Here is a 23,846-nt window from a genome sequence, read left to right on the forward strand (position 1 = left end):
CTTTAAAACAAAAGTTTAATGTGAACTTATATCTTAAGTCATGGTCATTTAAGAACTAGACCATTTCTTCATAAAGAAAGTCTGAATTCAGCCATCCTAAGCTTCATTAGCAGGTATAGTACATCACCCATTTTGGAGCGCTTGTCATTCTAATCATTTCCGACCTTTAAGACAGAAGAGAAAATACAAACTCATAGTCACTTTGACTTTACTGAGATGTCACAACTAGTAAATAGTGAATTCTTACTAGAACCAGGTATTACTGATCCTTAGTTCAGTAGTTTTCCACTGCATTATTTTGAATGTTTGGTTGAGAACCTTATGGAAAAGAAAATTTTCAGTGTTCATATTTTTCTAAATTTTTCTTTTAAATTATTTCCTACTCTGAGATGGTATTTATAATTCATATATTCATGTCATTGAAAAATACAACAGGAACCCACACATATCCCTTACCTCCCCACACAAAGACAGCCTAGTGCTAACAGACCCACAGGTGTCCAGCACTGTGTCTTTCGAGTCTTGCCCCATCATTTATGTTCTTGCCAGTGGAGGCTTTTCTTTTCTGGCCAAAGTGGCCATTTAGTCTTTAACTTATGGGTGTTAAGCTTAGTCATGGAAAAGCTTTAAAAACTCGGATTTGCCATTCGTACAAATTAAAAACATCTAAATTGGAGTTGTTACTTCACATTGCCAGCTACTTTCCAAAGCAGTAATTAGGTACCTAAGAATATTGTTGCCATCCATGGTCCCAATGCCTCAGATTAGGTGCCTCCGTAAGTAGCTACTAATATTTGGTGTGTTAATCTCAGCACTTCTGTCTTGTATTTAAGATGTATTTTCCAAGGCCAATTTCAGTTTGTGTTTACAAATTAATATAATTAGTATAAAAATATAATAAGCTTGTGGAAAATACATGTTTTTTCTGTTTAAATTATTTTATAAAACTTACCATTGTCAAAAATATTTTAAATAATATCAAACAAAAAGAACTTTGTGTTTTTAAACTGTGCTTTGTTCTTAACCTATTTTTAGAACATAAAATAATGTAAAAAAAAAAATTTATAATGTATATGAGTCTAACTAGCAGATTGACCTGTAACTCAGTTGAGTGAGTTTGATCATTGTAAAACTGAAAACAGTTTATTAGAGTTACTACAATGTGTGAGGTACATTTTGGGTGTGTGGGTTTTGCATTAATGGCCCAGTTTTGATGAACCTCTCTGGTCACAGCAGAAACCTTACCCCCTTAACCCCTCACTCCTGCAGAGACCAGAGACTATTCCTGTCTCTGTGCACAGTGCTGTTATCACTCAACAGATGAGGCGTTCTTGCTAAAACAGATTTGTGTTCATAATGAACCCGAAAAATAATAACAGGTCCTGAATATAGACATATTCTTTCTGAAATGTAGATTTATTTTATTGGGACTCACTTAGAGCGAGTTATATTATTAGAGCCCTGGCTTCACCACTAGCTATAGAGAATAGCATTGGCCTTTGTAGAATTCTTCAGAGAGCTGTTCTTTTAAGCCGTCATGCAAAAATAATCATCTTTGGTGTTTTTTTTAAAAAAAGGCAGACCCAAGAGAAGGGAGGAGATGGGGGGGGGGGGTGGGGAGAGGATGGACTCAGGCTTGAATAGCTGTAAGAAGAATACATTCTCCAGTGAGCCCAACTTGGGGCTCTTTTCCCCTAAGACCCAGGAGGTAAAATTCATATGCTGATACAGTCACAGCTAATCCCAGCTCGTCAGTGCTTCATCAAATTTAAAGTTTTATTGTGATTCCTCCTAACATCTTTAATGGCCCCAAAGCTTCTAGTGTTAAAATATACTGGAGAATTTTGCTTTTGTTTATTATTTGTAGTGACTGTTGTATAAAATTGAAGTTCAGAAAAATGTCTCGAGGAGAAAGTTATGTTTTAAATAGTGATTGCCTTTAGAAAGTATGTCTTTGCTACATTGTTTTTTAATTTAAATTAAGTTATGATTTCATACATCATACCTGTTGCTTTGTATCTGCAAAGTTAAAATAGGCACTTGAAGACAATTAAAACATTTCTTTTGACTAGTAATCTGGGCCGGCAAACTGGGTTATAATAGCTGTTGAATCTGTGTTCCCATGTAAACTGTACACCAAATGCCAGTCGGCCCATGCCAATTAGTGCTCATGTTGCTAGGTCACCGTGGTCAATTGAGAGCTGCATCAATAGAACTTGAAAAGGTTTCCTCCCGATCAGACCTTCTGACATATTGAGCAGAATAATGGATGGGAAAAAACAGCCAAGTCCCCTACCCTGGATTCAAAATACTCAGCAGTAAGAATTCATTTGCAACCTGCAATTAACTAGAAAGAATGGACTCCCAAGAACGAGTCTGGACATTTTTAAAATAAAGCCTCATTCTCTTGTCTTGTACATGTTTACTCTTTGGATAGCATCTTAAATGTAGCCAACTTGGAGATCTTGGGTCCAAATCTTTACATGAAAAAAGGAAATTTCACAATTGAAAATGAACAAAATATATTTTTAAAGTCAGGCCTTTCCGAATCACTTGAGTTTGAAACACTCTTTTTAATAAACGCTGGTACTTTATGAAACATTAGACTACACTGAATGTGTGGGATACAAAGGCCACTTTGATACTATGTATCCCATATGACAAATGCAGCAAAATTGGATTGTTCTCAAATTTGGATATGACACCTGCCAGTTTTAGGCCTGTGGCTGTATAACATGCTTGATTCTAACGCACACACTATGCTTTTCCACAGAGGTGTTGGGGCTGAACCTCTCCTGCCATGGAACCGGATGCTCCAAACCCAAAACGCAGCCTTTCAGCCAAACCAGTACCAGATGCTAGCCGGGCCTGGCGGGTATCCACCCAGACGCGATGACCGTGGAGGGAGACAGGTGATATGGTTGGGCTGGGGGCGAAAAGCATACTGCTCACTTTGTACTTAGCCATGCCTTTCAAGACTCCATATTTTCTTAAAAACATTTCTAGATAAGATATTGATAGATTAGCTCAGCTGAACTTGGGTCCCTCGTTAAGAATGTATGTAGGGCAAGTATCTGCCTCACTAAATAGGTTAGACCTTGAAGATGCTGAACAGTTTCTGGACCCAAAAGCTCTTTTAATCATAGCAGTCAGTGACCTTTAGCACGAATGTGGTCAGTTTCCGGGACACATTGTTTATCCTTTTAAGGATATTGCTTTTTGTTTTACTACAAACTGGATCTCTCAAAGATGGTAATTTTCTAGCAGATGAAAGCAGGAATCTACTTTTCAGGTCTCTTTATTTACCTTAGAAGCCTTCTGTCTTATCTGATACCTCTCCTCATGGAAAAAAATCTTCCCTTCAAAAAAAAATTCCACATATTTTTCTACCAAACGTAAACAGCTATACATTGAATGAGTATAATTCTTCCTAAATACCTTTAGTAGGTGTAAGCTTCATTTCCTTTTCTTTATAGCATCCAGCTTTTGCAACATTTAAGACTGAAGTCTATTTGCTTCATTCTGTTTGTCTCCCAGCCATGCTCTTTCATCAAATCCTTGCCAGAGGACAAGGTCAGAGTGCTGTGATTCAGAGTGTGCGCTGTTTGTGGAGCTTGGCACCTGCGGTGATGCAAAGTGGTTTCAGATTGCTTACCTGGAGTTGCCTGCAGGCCTTTTGCAGTGCTCCGAATATTAATTTTGTAACTCAAGTTCTTACTATGTGTCCCCTTATTCTGATAGTTAAGAAAAACTGTTTTTACACTTTTTCTTTGTGTAGTCGTACAAGTCTCGCTTCACTTTACAAGAAAATAATCATCTTAATTGTCTTTGGAGAGAATTTTGTAACAGTTTATTAGACTCAGTTCATATTTAATCTCTAAATATCATACTGTAGATTGAGACTGTTTATGCTACTAGAGTCGATGATACTGGGCAATATAAATAATGAATGTTACTGAGACGAAGACATGCTTGTACCTACAAGACATCTGGGAGAGTGTTTAGTCCAGTCAGCTCACTTCCATTCAGGAGGTGAAAGCCTCCAACACTTGGCAGTGTGGCAGCGAAGCTGGGAACGCCTGGATTTCTGACCCAGTTCATTGTCTGCTGCCACCTCCAGAGGAGATCTTCCCTTTTAGAGGAGCTCTCTGCTATTACAGGAGGCGAAGGTCTAACACACTTGGGAGAGCAAAACCCTTGGTACATTTATAATTCCTTTAGGACCTTTTGGAAATACATTTCTTTTTTTTGATCTCTTTTACACTTACTTTTATTAAATCACAATTTTTGAAGTACTATTAAATTATAGTAGATCATTGTTAAAAACAATATGATTATGATTTCACTGTATTTATAGTGAAATTTTTATGACTAAATAAGGCCTTAGCCTACAGTGTGTATTTGAGGAGTCTACGAGAAACATTATTTGCAGGATACCTAGGATATGTTAGGAATGCCCCTAGTAATTGATTATATAATAACCTGATATGTTACTTAATGCTCTACTATTTATAGCTGCCAAAAAAAAACCCCACCCTAAAATTAATAGTTATTTAGGCCTTATCTGACTTCTTGCCTTGGGTAAGCAGATTGACTTTCCTGGTGTAAATATATCTAAAGCTGTTGCTGGCATCTTGCCCCAGTGTAGCTTGTTGGAGGTGGTGGGAACATTGAGAACTTCAGGGGTTTTATACAAAACGTTTAACTATACAGTTCATTCATGTGGATTTTGAGGAATTTTTACATTGCTTGTTTGGTTAGTTGTCAGTAATAGCATTTGTGCTATTTACTAATGCTCCACTTTGCACCAAGCTTTGTATAAATAAAGCTGCTGACCAAAAGCACCTGTGTATTATGGAGACCTTCCATGTGATATACCTTTAAGACATATTTGCCTTCTTTATGGTGTATTTTTCCATAGAGATGAAAAATTAATTTCTTTGCAGGAGTGTTAATCCAGAAACTCTTTCTTTTGCTTATTTTTAGGGCTATCCCAGAGAAGGAAGGAAATATCCTCTGCCACCACCCTCAGGAAGATACAATTGGAACTAGGCTTTTATAAAGCTTTCCCAAATCCTTCATCATTCTACAGTTTCATGCTATTTGTGGAAAGGTTTCTTTCTCAAGTAGTAGTTTTTAAGAAAACTACAGTACTTTGTGTATTTCTTTTAACTGTATATTTCTACTGATCTGATCTCACTGTTCTATGTTGCTTTCCAAAGACGTGTGTTACATAATACAGTGGATCTGAATTTATTGCTTGTAAAACACTTTGATGGGATAGGAATACTGGATTTTCATTATGGTTAAAAATCAAACCAGCCGTGGATTTCAAAACTGTGTGTTCTAGATCATCCAAGATCCAGCTGATTTTTAACGCACAAGAATTAGGTATGAACTCTTGAGCTGGAACCCTCAGCCAACTAGAGTATATATTGTGCAGTATTTCTTTGGAAACATTTCATTAATGTACTTGTCTTATGGAACTTTCTGGACTTTAGTAAAAAAAGAAACAAAACGAAACAAAAACTTAAAACTCTGGTCTCTCGTGTTCTTTTTCTTTTTCAGTATTTCAACTTTGAAAATCTTAGCCAAGCATGTTGGTTTTTCTAAAAGCAGTTTTTCAGAAAACAGTTCATTTCTATAATTAGAAGTCAAAAGAAAATCAATGAAGAAGTAGATGTTAAGGTGATACGCTCACATGACCACCCAGCCAACCCGTTAGCTGCTGATCTGGCTAACAGTAAAATCTGTGAGGATAAATTGTTTACATTTTACAAATTTCCTGTGGACTTCTGTACCAATTTTAAGGACTTTTTAAAAATTTTTAAGAAAAGTTGAAAAATAAAAAGTTCAATACATAGGTAATAGTCTGTGCTCCTAGCATGCATATATATATTTGTGTGTGTGTGTATTTCATAATAGATTCCAACTTGTACTCCTTTTTTTCCTTGCTGCTAAGCACACTGTAATTCCTGAGTCAGGCTGGAGTTCACACGCAGACTCCATATGCGCTTTCGGCTGATCGCCACAGCAGTGTAGGTGCGTTATAAAGACCTGCGGCTTTGTTTCCTTCTGCCACTGTAGCCTAAGGTTGTAAAATAAGATTTCTCTTTGACCTCTGACTTGGGATATTTTTGCTTTAATAATCAACTAATGCACACTTGTTAATCTTATTTCTGTGTTAAAAATCCCACCTTAGTCTTAAATAAGAAAGTATTTTGAAGCTATTGAGTTCATTGCTGGTGAGTGTGAGAACAGCGGGGTCCTTTATTGTTGAGACAAAGTCTCTCCACTGGGAATTAACAACAGCCCACTGGGTATTACCTTCACAGTACGTTAAAATAGTAATGCCTTCCTTCAAGTTTCTCCAATTTCTCTTCCAAATATTAAAAATGTGTAGCCCATTCCCAAGGAGCTTATGTAAAGGTCGCACCGGCAGCCTCACGGGTACCCAGAGCTCTGCGTCCGGGGCCCCTGTTCTCAGACCCCCGTTTCGGTTGATGTAGCACTGTTTTAAGCTGTCATGAGCGTGTCTGTAAAATAATTCCGTTTTGACTTGGCTTTTCCACAATTATATGCAACTTATTAACAAATTAAATTTGAAAATTACTATGTATCGTGTCGTTTTGAAGACGCCTAAGCAAAGAGCCTGATGGGAAAGTTCAGAGGCTGGCTGCCTCCTCGGGGGCGCGCCCCAGGGCGCCGCCAGCCCAGCTGCGCCCTCGGTTCCACCCGCCGCCCAGCTCGTCCCGCCTGGGAGGGTTCCAGAAAATGCCGGGCGGTTTCAACCAGTGACAGCTTTTGAGAACTTTAAGTTCAGTGTTTAAAGCCAGAACTACCCCTCCACATTCAGGTGTAAGTAAAGCTAACGGCCGAGCGTAAATAATTAGCTCTGCTCCCTTAGATGATCTTTAAGCAGGGCGAAGTTTCTGAGGGCCTTGAACGACTCTTACCGATCTTAGGACCTGGAGGCGGCCGGCTTGATTGTGGCGCTAATGGTCCTCGCCGAGCAGCCTCCGCCCCGCAAAGATCAAACGAGGTAATGCACATTAAAGCACAAAGCCACCCGCAAATGACTGTTAGATTGCCTTTCAGCGGACGGGGGCAAAGTGGGTGTAATGACCGGCAGGTTAACTTAAGTGTGACGGCGCGGAGCGCGGTGGGGGCCGGGGCCGGAGCTCGAGTTTGCCATGGGGCGCGCTGGAGGTCGGGCGCACCTCTAGCGGGGCGCAGCGACTTCGCAGAGGGACGGCGGTGGCGCCGGGAAGCCGCGGGGCTGGTGCGGTGGGGACAGACGTGTTGCTCTCCAGAAACGAGCCCCGGGTCCGCGGGCCCAGTCGCCCTCGCGGCGGGGGCAGGAAGCGCTCGGCCCTCGGCGCACCTGGGGCGCGCCCTGCGCCCTGCGCCCTGGCTCCGGGCCCTCGCTCCGCAGCCCCGCGAGCCCAGCGAGTTGCCGGGTGGAGCAGGGCGGGCGCGGGAAAGCTCAGGTCGACCCCTGGGGTCCCGGCCGCCACCGGGCCCGAGCCGAACCTCGCAGCAGCGTCCCTCGGTTTCCCGGACTCGGCGCCGCAGCGTCTCCAGCTGACCTGTTTCATCTCAGCTGCCTGCACGAAGGCCCCGGACCTGAAAGGGAAGAGCGGAAACTGGCCTCCCTCCCGAGGCTGCTGGTTTCAGCGGTTAGCGGCGCGTGGAAACCGCGGCGCAGGCCCGCGGGGAGGGCCGCCAGGATGCGCTCCCGGCCCGGCGGCTGCCCCGCTGGCGCCACCGCCTGCGCACGCTCCCTCCTGCCCACCCGAGCGCGTCGCGGAGCGGACACCCCGCCAGGCTTCCTGGCGATGGGTGCTCTGATTCCACGCAGGAAAAAGTCAACAAACTAGTGAAATAACAAGCGACCCATCCGCGATGAATTTCCCTCCGCTCAGGCTCAAAGCGGCCCTGTGCCGCCTGCTTCCCGACACCAGGTTCATGGGCCGAGGCCGCGAGAGCACAGGCTTTGATGTTTGTGTGTGAAACGGAAACAGAACCATCCACGACCGCAAAACAGTTCGCACAACTGAGTTGGGCAAATTGGTGGTTAAACTCTGATTAGAGAAGCCACCCAGACAATTGCTGAAAATAGGTTACATGGAATTTAAAACAAAATTGCGTTTCATTCAATTGCAGGTAAACCTTCCAAATCAAAAACAAACGCAACCAAAAAACCTCTCCCAGGAGCTTCCATTACCTCCGGACTTAATAATGAAATCAAAGTGACCTTGAAATCAGTGATCTGAGTAGGAACTGGAGAGAGCCAGCTCCTGACCGGCTGGCGGGTACAGTCTTTAAATCTTCTCATCAGTCCTCACTAGCAGTAAAAGGCTATTCATTTTCTTAATAAAATCTACCTTAGATCCCTTTCTCATTGGGTTTGTGTTCGGCAAGTAGTATTTTTAAAAACTGGACTGAAATAATTAACATGCAGGGTTTTATCCACACACGGTGTTGTGTCAAACAGTTGGGCAATTTATGTTTTCTGTTACACACAATTTCATACCTAAAAGTGCAATCGTTGGGTTTTTACGTGATTGTGGTCCACAAATTTATTCTAAAAGTCTTTCTAAATCGTCAGTATTCAGTGAGGCTAACAAAGCAAGTGTTTGCAAGCTGCCTGCGTTTAGTGAGCAGGATTGAGTCTCTGATTTGCTTTAAACTGGAGATAAACAGTCGCTAGCAGAGAGTTTGAACACAACACCAGCTGATAAAAGTCTGATTGACTACTTGTTCTGAGCTAAGCCTTAAACAGAAGACAACTGGGTTACACCCCCACCCCCCCATATACAAGACACCCTGTTTACTTCAACACTGCACACCACACACACACACACTTCAATTTACATCCCATCCCAGAGGACAGCGAAGTACCTGCAATCCCCACCGTTCCTCTTGCAATCTTGATTGTGGGTTTCAGTTCCTGTGTCTCGGTTAGAAAAGATAAGTTAGGTTGTTGTAAAACCCACACGCATTTAGGAAAAGGTCCCATCTGCAGTTAGCATTTCTGAAACAGAGTTTGGCTGTGGCCTCTGCTAAACTTTGAGGGGCTTTGTTCCACTGGACCCTGTGCCCACCCTCCCTCTTGGCTGTGAAGACACTTATCCCCCTCTCCAGTTAATGAGTTTCACCTAGTCTGGCTGTTTGTGTTTTTACAAAAGATCTGCAAAGCACTAATTGCAAAAAAAAAAAAAAAAAAAAAAGTTCTTGTTTTGCATGAATCAGAATGCGGAATCCTATAGTAAGAATGTTTTTTTAATGTTCATGTTTCAAGAATCAAACACCCTGATTTCAGGATGTGCACACATAAACTCAGTAGTGTCTGAGCGCAGAATGCTAAGCCCTCGGCAGCAATTACTTAGGGCCTGGGCCCTTTACTCCTTAAAAGAATGCTGGAAGGAAGGAGATGCCTGTGGCAGATACACTTGCAGAAAATATTGTATAAAGAGGCTGTTTATTAATGATCTTTTTGATACAGAATTCACTTAGCCTAAAGGATTCTTTGTTCCAGAAATAAATAAAGGAAAAAACTGCCCATGAAGATTTATTTTCTTTAAATGTTACTTGGAGCCCTTAGTCCATAAGCTATTATTGTTATCTTTGGGGCTGTTTATATATATACACACATATAGTATTATATATTTTATATATTTAAATATATATATATATATATATATCAAGCCATGTGGACTTTTGGAATGTTTTCTAGAAGTAAAATTTTCGAATTCTGGTGCTACTTTCTTTGAGGGAATCAAAGTACATCAGTAATAGTTACGCTTGCTTGGTTAACATTTTGAAAATCAGTTCCATCAATATGCAAAACCCCAGACTGGGAGGGAGTATATTTTTTGTAGGTGTATTGCACCATTTCATACTATTTATTTTGCTTAAATTATTTACTTTTATGTAAAATGTCTTAAAAATTAGTTGTTTCCAAAAATGCACTCACGGCCCCTTGATAAAGGCTGATTCCCTTGCTGCTTTTGTGTTTTGTTTTTTCCTGTGGAAGTGGCTGGAGTTTCTGGTTACCTACTATACAAAGTACAGTTTAGAGAAAGTGCAAGTTTAACTGTAAAACACCTTCCTAAGGATTCACTCTGCACTTTCAGATAAAACAAACAAACAAAAATGAAGTGAAAATGTTTCCATCTCAAACTGTAATTCCTCCCATGTAGGTCTAGGTTCTCTGGCAGCTGTTTCTATCATGTATAAATCAGGCTCTATCCACATTACGTCCATTAATTTTCATTAATTTTGTAAGTTCACAGTTTTTAGCTTCCTTTTAGTATTTTTACGCCACCACCAGTTATTTCAATTAGATGTAAACGGAGCTGTGTTGTCACATCATGCCAGCTATTACAAAAAAACAAAAAACAAACCTACATAACTTAGTGAAAAAGAAAGGACCACTTGACTTTCACAAGAAAGTACTTGTTTCTTTGGTTATATTTAAATATCCATTTGAAACATAGGAAATATAAATTGGCATATTAAAGAGTACATTATTTGTACAATAAAACACCAACAGAATCGGTGTGCAACCCTAAGTTCTAATGGGATGGAAAATTATAAAAATCATATGTATCCTTTACGTACTGACTACACAGTCCAATAAGTTACCTATTCTCTGCCTTCTTGACATGCTTTGAAATACAGATTAATGGATGTCAATTTTAGCAGTTTTGCTTTCTTTTTCTAGCGTTTTATCAAGGCATTCGCAATCAGACCAGCAAGGACCTTAGGAAGTGCACATAATATGTCTACAGGGCAAGGGGTGTATTTATTTTATCAGTCGATTTGGGGAGGCCAGATTCCATCTAAAAAGTCGTTTACAACCCTTCTTTCTGACGATGAACTGCATGGTTGGGGTGGGGGGTCCTGTTTTAGGGTAATATACACACACTCATTAGCCAAATAATGACCAAAACATTTTAAAATCAGCATTAAGTTTAGAAAGCTGCATCAGTCCACATAAGCAGTATTCTGATTTTTTCCCCATTTAATAGCTCCTCCGCAATAATGTTGCCATGTGCATGATCCACCAATTTACTTCCAATCAAGCGTTAATGAAATTGCACTTAAGGGGGGGGCTCTTCGAAAATTCATCTCCCAAGATAAGCTCCACTTTAGAAAAGATTCATCATTAAAGCTGGGTTGGTTTTTAGAGCTACAAACACCAACCGAGTCTCCAGCGTCTGAAAACTCTGCGCGCTTCGGCTGGGAGCGCGGCGGGCGCGGGCTCGGCCGCTTTCCGCAGCGTCGGGAGCCTCGGGGAGGGGGGGGGGGCGCCGCCTCGACGCCGCCGGGCCCGCCGCAGGCCCTGGCCCCGGGGCCGCAGCGCCTCCGCCCGCAGCGGAGGTTCCCAGCCGGCCCTCCGCGCGCCCCGTCCGTGCGTCCGCCGCTCGCCGCGCGCCCCGCAGCCCGCTCGGGTACGTCTCCTCGGCCGTTCCCGCAGCGATCCGCAAAGCCTTCGGGCCTCGGGCAGGACCCGCCCCGGGCCCCGCGGGGTCACCACGTCCTGCCGTAGAGCAGGTTCGCGCCCAGCACCCCGCCGCCGTAGTCCCCCGCGGCCGCGTCCAGGGCCGCCAGGCCGCCCCCCGGGCCGTGCAGCGCGGGCGGGCTGGGCGACAGCTCCTCCAGGTCGGGCGCGGGCGCGGGCGCGGGCGCGGGCTGCGGGCCGGCGGGGCCTGCCGTCGGGGCGCCCGCGCCGTTCTGGCACGGCTTGCCGTCCTTGACCAGCACGGGCACGGCCACGCGGCGCGGCGACGGCGGCGGCGGCGGGGCCAGGCCGCCCTCCTGCTGCAGCTGCTGCGCCGCCTTGTCCTTGGCCTGCCGCTTCATCTTGTAGCGGTGGTTCTGGAACCAGATCTTGACCTGCGTGGGCGTCAGGTGGATCATGCTGGCCAGGTGCTCGCGCTCGGGCGCCGACAGGTACTTCTGCTGCTTGAAGCGCCGCTCCAGCTCGTACACCTGCGCCTGCGAGAAGAGCACCCGCCGCTTCCTGCGCGGGGCCGCCGCGTGCAGGGGCGCCAGCGACTTGGCCGCGTCCGCGATGCCCGCCAGCGAGCCCATGCCGGCCACGTTCACGCCCGCCGACGGCCCCATGAACCTGGAAACTGGGCAGCGGCCCGAGGGAAGCCCGGTGAGCGCGGGGCCGGCCTCGCACCCCGGCCGCGTCCCAGCACCCCCGTCCCCCCGGCTGCGTCCCGGGACCTCCCGCGCCCCCCGGTCGGAGCCCAGGACCCGCGGCCCCACGCGCGCCCGCAGCCCGGCCCCGTCGCGCCCGCCCCGCTCACTTGACGAGTAGCGCGGGTCCGCGTTGGCTCCGTACCAGCCCGGGGCCCCGGCGGCCGCGCCGCCCCGCACGCCGTCCGCGTAGGCGGGCAGCTCGCCCACGCCGCCCAGGCCGCCGTTGCAGTAGCCGCCCACGGCGCCGTGCGGGAACTGCGGGACGCCGGGCGGCAGGTGGTAGGTGGCGGCCGCCGCCGCCGCAGCCGCCGCCGCCGCCGCCGCCGCGCTGGGCCCCGCCATGGGGTGCGGGGGGTGCGGGGGCTGCATGCCCGCCACGGCCGCGCCCTGCGCGGAGGCGCCGGGAGGCGCGCGGTAGGCGGCGGCCGCGGCCCCCAGGGGCGCCCCCAGGCCGGGCGGCGCGCCGTCCATGGCGCCGCCGAACTTCTTGTAGGTCTCCTCGATGGGGCTCAGGATGTCGGACACGGAGAAGGGCGTCGTATGCTTGGGGCTCAACGACATGGCTCGGCGGCCCGCCAGGTAGGGGCCGGGGCGGGACGCGGCCCCTCGTCGCCGCCACCCGGGCACGGCCGCGGGGCCCGCGCGAGGAGTCGGAGGCGCCGCGAGCCCGGGGAGCTGCGGCTCGGGGTCTGTTTTAGTCCCGCGCCGGGTTTACGACAGACTCGGGGGGCGGAGCAACATCCCAACCGGGCAAACAATGGTCATTGGCATCCTTTTCCGTCGCCCCCCCCCCGTGTCGGAGGCAGGAAAGGGAAAGGGGGCAGGTGGGTGCCGCTTGGCAAGGCGACCCCCTTGGCTTTCCCCATGCCCGCGCCTCCGCCCGCGGTCGCCGCGGCCCGGGCGGCGGGGTGGAAGCCCCCGCGGGCGTCTGGGCTGGAAGTGCGGGGCCGCGCGCGTCGCCGCCCGGCCGCCTCCCTCGGTGTCGCGGGCCGAGGCCGGGACGACGGCGGGCGGCGGGTGTGCGAAGTTGGGGGGGGGCGCGGCGCTCGCGGGCCTCCCAGCTGCTCGCCCGCGCTCCTCTAAGTGTTAAAAAAAGCTCTCGGGTCCCACCCTGAGAGCGCTTGACGAGGAGAGGTGCGTGACCGCCCTTCGCCATTGTCGGGCTCCTAATTTATGCGGCTTCAGGCCCGTTAGCGTCATTTTGTGAGAACCACACGGGCCCTTCCCGATTAGCTCCAAGTACCGCAGTCCGAGGAGCGAGCGCACGCAGAGACGCTCGCAGATGCGCAGGTGCCGCCTGGTGACGGTCCGCCTCGCCTCCGCGGGAGTTGAGGCTGGGCCGGGGAAAAAGAGTAACTTCTATTTGCCAAAAGGTTGCAGGTTCAGCTTGCACCTGTAAAGTTCCTTCCTGCTCTTTCCCTTTGCTCGCTGGCCCGCCCTCTCCTCCCATCCTCTCCCCCCTCTCTCCCCCCTCTCCCCCCTCCTCTCTCTCCCCCTCCCTCCCTCTCCCCCCTCTTTCTCCCCTCTCCCCCCTCTCTCCCCCCATTCCCCCCCCCCCCCGTCCCTCGCTCTCCCTTTCTCTCCCCCTCCCTCCCCCTCCCCCCTCCCCCTCCCTCCCTCTCCCTCCCCCCTCTTTCTCCCCTCTCCCCCCTCTCTCCCCCCATTCCCCCCTCCCTCGCTCTCCCTTTCTCCTCTCTCCCCCCTCTCTCCCCCCATTCTTTCCCCCCCTTAATTCTTAGGGATTATTCTCCTGTCACTCCCATAATCCAAAAGAAGAGAGAGAGAGAAAAAGCCCAAAGTACAACTATTTCTAGCTGTTCAAAATGTGGCTTTTTGTTGTCGAGGAAAATACAACCTGTTCAAAGAAGGGCTATGAAATGGGTGCAGAAATCAGGTGAGACTAGTCGTTCCTCTTAAAAAAATGAGCATGGTGGTTTCTTGGATAACAAAGAACTTAGACGTTGCAGCTCCCCCCCAAGCGCTGCACAGACCGATGAGGCGAGAAGTGCGCGAAGCCTGCTGACTTTGGAAAGTAATCTCTCCGTTAAAAAGAGCGATGAAGGGGAAAGGACGGTGCGGCTTCTGGGGTTTCTGGAGCCTGGGCAGGAGGAAGAGGAGGAGCCAGTGGGGTGCTTCCTGAGCGGGGTTTCTAGTCCACACCGCAGGCTGCGCACGAGTCGCTTCCCCTTAACGGGGGGCGCGTCCTGAGGGCAGGACGGTCCCAGATCCGTCCTGCTCCGCGTCAGCCTCGGCCCCAGTGCCTTTGCCCTTGTTGTTCAGTCGTCGCTGTGTCGTCTTTGTGCTTCTGCCAAGAATCTGCCCTTGGGTTTGGGGGGGACTAGTGGGGTCACCTCTGAGAAGAAAGCAGCAGCCAGGGGAGGGTGCGGGCGGCGCTTTGGTGCCGCGGGGACAGCCCGCGCCCCGAGGGCTCGCAGCCCTGCTCCTGCTCCGCGAGTCGCCGCTGCCCCTCGGACGCGCTCCGCCGGCAGGTCCCTCCCGAGACGCGGGCGGGCGCTGCGTTCCCACCCGCACGGGGCTGCCCGCGGGCGGCTGACCTTTAAGTTGGTGACACACGAAGAAGCGTGTCCGCGCCTATTTCAGGGCTTGCTGGAAGCCCGAAAACTGTAGTGTGAGTTTTACGTTGTGGTTTAACTCAGTGGTGTTTACTTGTGTTCGCTTGAATAAAAAGTAGTAGAAAGCCTTTCCTTCCAAACTTTCCTCCGAGACAACAGGGTAGGTAAAAATAGTTGTTGTAACATCTGTGCCTATAAAAGCCAGTTGCGAACCATTATATTTTATTTTTCAAGTTCAGGCATGTTTCAGAAAGGAAGCCCAGGATCATAATCTTCATGTTGATTGTTATCCGCATTGGAAACATGTTTACCATTAGTCCCCCCCTCCCAGACTATTATTAGTCACTATGTTTTCAGGCTCTACATTTTATCTCATGTAATTTTTTTTTTTTTTAAATAGGACTTGGGGTAGCAGTTTACGTAAGTGGTTACACCACAGGTGGTTGTGTATTTTGTTTTTCAACACCATGGGTCCTGCTACAGGTGCATTTACATCTGGAAGGTTCCCGTCGATGGAGAAAACAGCCCTTGACCAGTGGGGAGGCTGCCTGCAGAGAGTCCCTTTCCAAATGCTGGGGGACTTCATACACCGAATAGTACTATATCCACTGGTGAGCAGTTCTGGGAAAAGAAACCCACAGTCTTGAACATTTCTCCGTGTCAGAGATCTGTGTCTCGTTCCAGAAATTACATACTTCCACGCTGAGCTACGTGGATGTGGGCAGACGGTTCTGGAGGATGCCTGTGTACATTTATGTAGACAAATTAAAATCCAAGTAACGGTTCCTTAAAGCTTTTCATCACATCGATGTCATCAGATTATCACCTACCTGGTTTATGTACAGAAGTTTATCCTCGGTAGATTATTAAATGCTAGTGACGAGATTGGGTTTCATAGGAAGTGTATAATGTATTTCTAAGGAACGTTTTCTTTCCTTGAAAACAGTGTTGCTACTGGGGTGGGGGGAGCAAACACTGTGAAAGGGGGTAGGGTGAAGAGACCCCCCTCTCCTGTCTCCCGTCTCCCCGTCGCCCTCCTCGCGGGCACTGTTACCTGTCACTTCTGGGACGCCTACGCCTCTGGAAACATGTTCTGTATCGCTCGGTACCTTTTCTTTTTACAGTTTATGTTTTTGCAGTTTTACACGGCGCGCTTAGCTCCGAAACCTTTTAAACTGGCTGTGGCAGATACAGAAAAATTCCATGGACAAAAAGGTTCAGTGGGATGTCTTGGCTTTCTGACAAAAATGTGGTATTTGTTGAAATTTTCGGATCTGTTCATCAACCTTAGAGCCAAAGATACTTGGAAAAATAAAAATCGGCGCTAGGGGCCTTCCCTAGATTTGGGGATTGCTGCTCTCAGACAGCAGCTCAGAGGAAGGGCCTGAGGAATGCGGAGGAACCCTCCGGCCTAACCGGCCAGTGCTTAGTGGGAAATGCTTTTCCAGGGTGGCAAGCAGATGTCCAGTGTGGAATGAGTGAATGTATAAGGACAAACTGTGCTTGAAAATACAACTTTCTGCTTGATACTGAGGAAGATAAGTACCTTTTAAAAATGAGAGACCTGGAAGCATGTGTGATTAGTTTAAAACAGTTGTGTGATTTGGTTAATAAAAATCTTCATCTTATGGAAGTGACTTTAAAGTATCCTCTGTGCAGTTGGGAAGGAATAAAGAAGTATGTCAGGATACTGCTGTTTTGTAGCAATTTTTAAGGTTATGAAGAGGAAACAAAACTGCTGTAGACGTGAAACAGTTTAATTCTTTTTAAAATGTTGCTAATTTCACCAGTTTCTAAAATCTGGTTCTTCTCATTTTTATTTTTTAGCCCTCCTAAAGTCTTGTTGCTTGAACATTCACCTGAATTGTTTTTTAATCTCTTATAACTTCACACTTGTGTTTCTATGGCTTTGCTATTCTGTGTGCCAGTCAGCCTTTCGTATTTTCTTCACAAAATGCAATTCTCTCCTTGTAATTTAACTCCTATAAAGAAAACCCTGAGCCATCCTTTCCTGAGATTCAGATATTTTAGGTTGAAAGTAGTTTTTTTAGTTTTTGACCAATGAATTTATTTTAAATTAACATGATCGCCAGGACAGTGCGAGAATGATAGGTGTTAAAGATGTCGCTGAAGTTGTCGTAGTAATGAGTTCAATTATATCATTGTCATAGCTATTTCTTTTTAAATGGATCTAGTAAAACTTTATTAATAAGTGCAACAAATAATTTATCAAACTATCGAAGATTGGAATTTCTCCTTTAAGCGAGTGATAGCAATAAATATAACCCAGGTCCCTGATTCAGGTGTGAAGGCCCCTTTCTGGGTCCAGCTCTAATACCAGGTTTTCCAGTCACGGCCGAGAAGAGCACGAGGCTGTGCCGGCCTGTAAACCATGAAAACTCCCTAGTATGTTAAAGCTCTCTCACCCTAGGATTCGGAGCTTGAACTAGAAATTTAATTTTTGTCTGTAAAATGACCTTTTAGAGAAATAAAGTACATGGTGTGGAAAAACAATGGCAATATTGAAATATATCTTTTATTTTTGAATAGCAAGTTTACTTGTATATCTTGCTGACACAGAAAGTTAAACTTTTTAGAATATAGCGGCATTTTTATTGAGCAAGATCTTTTAACAGTTTTTAGATGTTTTGGAATGTCATCAAGTGGCTCTCATAGGGGGAAAAAATCCTTTGAGTTATAAGCAAAGCCGTATTTTTATTTATTATTTTGTATGAAGAGTTAGTCGTTCTAAAAGTTCTACCATATCTCTATACACACCTGATGAGAGTGCCTGCATATAGCTTTTTAAATAATACATGCTTCTATAATTTTTTCTGATATGCGCTCAGCTTTGCCAAATCTGAGAGGTTCAGTTAATTTAATGTAAAGTCTTTTTTTGTCCTACAGTTCCCATTAAAGATGTGCCACCTTACACTTATAAATTAATTTGTAATGATCAGGGAGGTATCACTGTTCACACCTGAATCTGGTACATGGCTTATATTTCTTGCTATCGCTTACTTACAGGAGAAACTGCAGTTTCTGATAGTTTGATAAGTAGATTATTTGTTGCATTTATTAATAAAGTTTTACTATAGACATTTCAAAAGAAATAACTAAGATAAGAGTATAACTAGAGAATAGTTTGACCAATTTTGCCCTGTATTGTGTGAAACCCTGACGCTGAGGAGGAACGTCACAGGTAATTGTACGGCCACATGCCAGTGCTCACCTCATACGCCAATCTCAGTTTTGGTAGATTTAAAGCAGTTTAATCATTGATTCAGTATTTTACATTAAAAAGCTTAATATGAAATAACTGCATTAGTCCACTTTCTACAGACATTGAGGGTCATGAGGAGAACTGATGATAAAAGTTGTCTCACAAGGTTCCCTTAAAAACAAAACCTGGTAAGTCTTGAAGCACAACAAACCCGTCAGATGGGGTCGAATATTACTAATAATCGCCTCAAAATACCCAGCTTGTGACGTACACTAACAATGGAATCTGACTCGTCAGTAAATCTAGCGTCTATTAAGTTCTTGAGAGTGAAGTTCTGGATTTAAAAGGTAGTTTGACTTTGTCACTGTGCGGGGACTTATGCAGGGGTCATACTGAAAAGGTGGTTCAAACTGCTTTTTGCTTTTAGAAATAATGGACATTTCGAAAAAGTGCCACAAACCACAAGTTATTAGGCTTGAACCCAAAATGCCAACTAGAGAGAAAGTCGGTACCAGCTTGAGAAAGTCGGTACCAGCTTGAATGGAAGCAGCTTGTCATTGGCATACAGTATGTCTTTCAAAAACACAATTATCTAATAGAAGACGTGTGTACCATTTGGAGATCATCCCTTCCGAAATAAAAGCCATATATATCCAAAACACATTTAAAAATAAAATTAACCTTAAGGATAAATGACAAACCTCACTGGGTGAAAGATTTTTAAAAGTTACACAGTAATAAAAGATTGATACTTGCTTAAAGTCCATTTTTGTAATGGACCAAATAAACCTTGACCTGTGAAGGGTATATTAAGGTTGAATGTGATACGTAAGTTGTTCTAGGAATTAGCTGATGAAATACTCCACAAGGGGATAGTTTTAATATGTGGTTGAGGTGCTTTATAATATGCTTACCATCGGAAACAAAGTACTCGGGGAGATCTGAATGAAAACTGTTGCACACACGAAGTTTTCTTTTTCTGTAAATAGTCTGGCGTGTGTGTGATTTCTTCTAGAGTTCTTTTCTTAAATCGGTATTTCTTTGGGATAATCAGTGCACGTAAGATCGAGCTGCCGTTGCGAGCGAACTGGTGGCAGGCGCCTGGGTGCGGCCTCGCCAGCAGTGTGCGGAGTGGACGGGCCACGGGGACGGTGGCTTAGGAATCGCTTTCTAAAGACACGGGGGCGTCGAAAAGAAACCTGAGGTCTCCGGCGGCCTCTGAAGTCATTTTCACACAAGACCTGGGTTCAGCAGGCACACGTGTTGTGAAGTGCTTTGCTCCTGGGAAAAAAAATGATGTGGCATGAAGAGGTCATTTGGCCATAAACGACCGGACCGGAGTGTCTGGCCCACTTCAGAGAGCGGAACGGAGGGCGCTGGGGGTGCTCGCCGCCCCAGACGTGCTGGGCTGCGCTGCGAGGCGACGGGGACAGGGCAGTGCTTGTGAAAAGCAGACACTAATACCCGAGAAAGCCCACCGTGGAGCGTGCTCAGCCTTGGACGCGGGGCGCGGCCCTCGCGGGTGGCCGCAGGTAGGTTGCGTCTCTCACGGGTGTTTAGATGTAGAGACCCGGGAGGCATTGACTGTAAGAGGCGAAAGGGAAATTACGCATTTAATCTTCCCCTCCCTGGGCTCATACAGGGGATGAGGCAGTTTCTCCATAACCATATTTGCACACTTGAAACGCTTGGGAAGAATGAGGACCTCAGAAATAGGGATTTTATAGAAGAGCAGAAAGTTAAGAGACGGGTGGAAAAAATCAACTCTGCGGACCCCAGAGCCCACCCAGTTCCCATAGCTGGACCTCACGTGGCTCCAAGCTTCCCGGGGGAACTGAAAGCGCCGTTACACTTTCTGTATTTTTAGGAAGGAAAACCCCCTGATTCCTTGGTGAAAGGAGCTTCTCCTGAGGCTTGGCTCTAAGAGAAATCTCTCGTGGGGGTGGGGTGGGGTGGGTGGGCTTCACCCACTGAGCGCGAATGTGAAATTCTGTAGATGAAGTTATTTCCTAGCGTCGGCTCCGCATAGTGGCCGTTCCTCGAAAATTGGAGACCTTCCTACCAAAGCAGCCCCATTACGGTAACTCCGACGGCGGGAGCAAAATAGTAGGGTCCTGGCATGTGGCTTTCTCAGATTCCAGGAACAAACTGCGTACATTTCAAGGAGGACTCTGTGGAAGTCACCTTATTCTACAGTCTGGTTATTAGAAAGTTCTGTCCTTTGATGTCAGACTCTAGGTGTAGTCACCTCCCATAAAGCTCTCTACAGATAAAAAAGATACTGTATTATCATGTTGTTCTACTCTTTTCCACCTTTTCATACCAAAAAAAAAAAATCCCCAGAAAGAAAAGATCTGGAATGAACATACACAATTCTGTGGACCAAGAATTAATCAAGTGGTTACTAACTGCCCAAGGGAGGCCTGAGTGCTTTAGGAGACTGGGAAGGGAGCTCCTCTGATACCAGAGAGAAGTTTATTCTTGGTGTCCAAATGCTGATCTTAAAGCAGCACTTTTTAAAAATATATTTTTATTGATTTTAGAGGGAGAGGGAAAGAGGTAGGGAGAAACATCAGTGTGATCAGTTGCCCCCGGTACACACCCCGACTGGGGATGGAAGACCCTGGGCACATGCCCTGACCGGGATTCGAACCGGCGACCTTTCTGTGCACAGGACAACGCTCAACCAGCTGAGCCACACTGGCCAGGGTGAAACAGTACTTTTAAATTGTATGTATGCATATCTATCGCTTTATTATTTAAAATTATATGTACATATGTTTATATACATGCATGTGAATGTAGACGAATATATCTTATCTATCTAAGAAAGTGCATGCCAGGGTCTAAATAACTGACTCACTAATGAACTTTTTAGAACATATCCCATTTGTAAGGTGGAGATAAAGCTAAAACCAGTAATGTTTATTAATTTTTTACTAATATAGGAGGTACATTCATGAGCCACACCAGCCGGGCAAAGCTGTCTTTAAATAGTTAGAATATTATAATGTAAAATAGAGATTAACTTTGTTCTTGATGGTATCCAAAAGTCTGTTAGTGGAAATTTTATATATGGAGGCAGATCTTAACATTTTAATTCAATATAAGAACCTTCTAGCAAAATGATTCAACAGCGTTGGACATATAGGTGGTAGCTTATGAATTTGAAAATCCATTTCTGACTGCGCGTTGATTTGGGAAAGAGACCTCAGTTCCAAGCCACTCGGTTAAGGTAACTGGGTGAGTCTGTGAAAGAAGAGACAGGTGCCAGCGCCTCGGGGATCATGCTAAAGGACGACCTGTCTTGGATGGAAGGTGGCGCTATGTGACCTCCAACGTGGAGACTCTGATTTTTCAGACAATGTGTCCTTTTATACTCTCCGAAGGAGAAAAAGTCCACTTCTCTTCCAAAGTTAGGCTAAAGAGTTTAAATCCATTTACACACACAAAGGTGGTGGCCTTGGAGCTGATGGAGGCCCCTGAGCCCCTGCCAGGGTTGCAGCTAAGGCTCTGGGGCCGGAGACTGTGTAGGAGTTCGCAGCCCAGGCCCCAGGGGCAGATTTGCACGTGCGTGTGGTGCTGGGCTGTTGTGACGTTGCTTACAAGTGTGTGTGTGAGGTGGAAAAGAGAACAGGCCTCCTTGTGCACAGCCCCTTAAGTGGCTTCCCCTCTGCAGGAGCTGAGGCGCAGGGAAGAGTCGGGCTCCAGGGGACCGGAGGTTTATCTCCAGGGCTGGAAAACGCTGCGAGCAGTAAGCGGGCTGAAAACGGGAGCCCGGGGCGGTCTGGCTGCTTTGTGCCGCTTTTACAACTTTTGTATTACTGCTAATGATAAAACAGGGAAAGACTTTGGGTAGCTGTTCTACATCTTACTGTTTTATTTTGAAGAAATGTTTATATTCCCAAAGGTTAAAAAAATAAACCAAGTCTTTTAAAAGTTGTTTTCAGGGGTTAAGATATTGTTTTTAAATAATAATGTTTCTGAATTTTGTAACTCATGGTTTCTGAACTCTATATAATTCATTGTTTTTTCCTCTCTAATCGAGATGCATTTATGAATATATTTTTTGTGTGTTCCAGGAACCACTTATACTGACTTCAATGAATTTATTAAAGAGCTGAGCGCAGAAAATGTAGGTTTTTGCTCAAGTTACATGTGACGGTTAGTGGCAGAGTTGGTAGGTTTTACGCAAAGTGATCCTTTCTGATCCTTTCATAATTTTTTACAAATTTTAAATTCAGGTGTAACATACATCCATAAAGTTCAGTTCTGCGAGCTTTGACAAATGCAAACAGTGATGTAACTGCCACCAGGATCAAAACATGGAATATTTCTGTGAACCTAAAAAATTCAGTCGCGTCTTTTCAAATTTTATATTTTACTTTTAGGTCTATGATTCATTTCCAGCCCATTTTTGTGAGGATGTAAGGAAGTATGGATCTAGTTATTTTACTTTTTTAATTCACCTTCCTCTCTCCTTCCCTTCGTCCCTCCGTTTGAGAGTGGATATCCAGCTATTCTGAACCAGGTGTGGAATCGCCTTTTTGTTTCGTGGAAGATCGGTTTTCCTTATATGTATATATCTAAAACTTCTGAGCGCTCCCTTCTGCTTCATTGACCTAGACGTCTATAATTCTCACAAATTTAAATCTCATTCGTGTGGTTAAGACCTAACACTGATGCCTTCATGATCTCACGACTTACCCAAGCTGTGACGTGCCAGGAAAGTACAAAGCGAAGCTCCCTCTGTGTGTGTGTGTGTGTGTGTGTTTACTTTTAAAAATGTGTCAGGCAACTGGAACTCATTGGCATTTCTATTTCAGAGCTGAAATACAGAGATTGCATTTGGATGAACACCTTTGGTACTTAGATTCTGAAACTAATTATGTTGCTGGTATAATGAAATGAAAATGTTAACATGCTCCAACCTGTCCTGATATCATGATGACACCATTATGCAACCCTGGTTGTCTCTCGTTTCATAATTACTTTCTACTTTCTAGAAAATCTGTTTCAATGTTAAAGTTATTCAAGAGTAGAACATTACTAAGAAAGCTGAGCTATTTCTTCCCCTGGACTCCTAATAAAAGTCTCTTCGTTTCTGCCCTCTTCTAAGGCGTGATCCCCAGAACCAGCCATTTAAAAATTTGGTATATAGACTTCTAGTTTCTTTTATGCGTTTTTAAAAACATACGTGGGGTTATATGCAAAGACTGTAGTCGCCTTGGTTTATTTACTCCTATGTTGACGTTTCCCGTGTCTGAGCTGCACGACACTTGATTGTATAGTTACAGCATCGTTGACTTCCCCAGGCCCTTACCCACTGACGCTCGTGTTGCTCCAACTTCCAGGTGCTGTGAACGGCCCCATGAACATCCGTATTTGTACCACTTTGTGCACCCGACCAATGATCTACTTAGGGTGTATCCTTAGAAGTGGAATCGATTTAACATATAGATATATACACACACATATATAAATATATTTAAAAATACATTTTTATTGATTTCAGAGAGAGGAAGGCAGAGGGAGAGAGAGAAACATCAATAATGAGAGAGAATCATGGATTGGCTGCCTCCTGCACGCCCCCTACTGGGGATTGATCGCACAACCCTGGCCTGTGCCTGACCAGGACCAGGACCAGGACCAGGACCAGAACCAGGACCTCCAGGTTCCACAGGTGGGGCTGAAGTTTCCATTTCAATACACACCACTCTTTAGAAAAGCAGCACCACTTATGCTCCCCCCAGAAGTAGGTAAGAATCTTCTTTTCCCTGCTCCCTGCCAGCGATGAGTTTCATGTTCTTTTTCATGTGTCTTAGACCATT

At 45.7% G+C, this 23,846-nt stretch overlaps 2 protein-coding genes across 2 annotated transcripts in view; one reads left to right on the forward strand and one right to left on the reverse strand.

Annotated features, from left to right (window-relative positions):
* Nucleotides 1-6,612, forward strand: part of XRN2 (5'-3' exoribonuclease 2) — a 64,682-nt gene extending 58,070 nt beyond the window's left edge. Inside the window, exons 29-30 of the mRNA XM_081150094.1 lie at nt 2,774-2,912; nt 4,987-6,612. Of these exons, the coding sequence (XP_081006220.1) occupies nt 2,774-2,912; nt 4,987-5,052 (205 nt within the window). The 3' untranslated portion in view covers nt 5,053-6,612. The remainder of the gene's footprint in view (nt 1-2,773; nt 2,913-4,986) is intronic.
* A 4,926-nt stretch (nt 6,613-11,538) lies between these two features.
* NKX2-4 (NK2 homeobox 4) lies at nt 11,539-12,780 on the reverse strand (the record flags this gene model as incomplete). Its single annotated transcript, XM_081149094.1, has 2 exons — nt 11,539-12,146; nt 12,327-12,780. 2 exons carry the CDS (start codon nt 12,778-12,780, stop codon nt 11,539-11,541), a joined length of 1,062 nt encoding a protein of 353 aa, XP_081005220.1.
* Between the last annotated feature and the right edge of the window lie 11,066 nt (nt 12,781-23,846).

The sequence above is a fragment of the Miniopterus schreibersii genome (assembly GCF_964146895.1).
Source record: "Miniopterus schreibersii genome assembly, chromosome: 10".
NCBI lineage: Eukaryota > Metazoa > Chordata > Mammalia > Chiroptera > Miniopteridae > Miniopterus > Miniopterus schreibersii.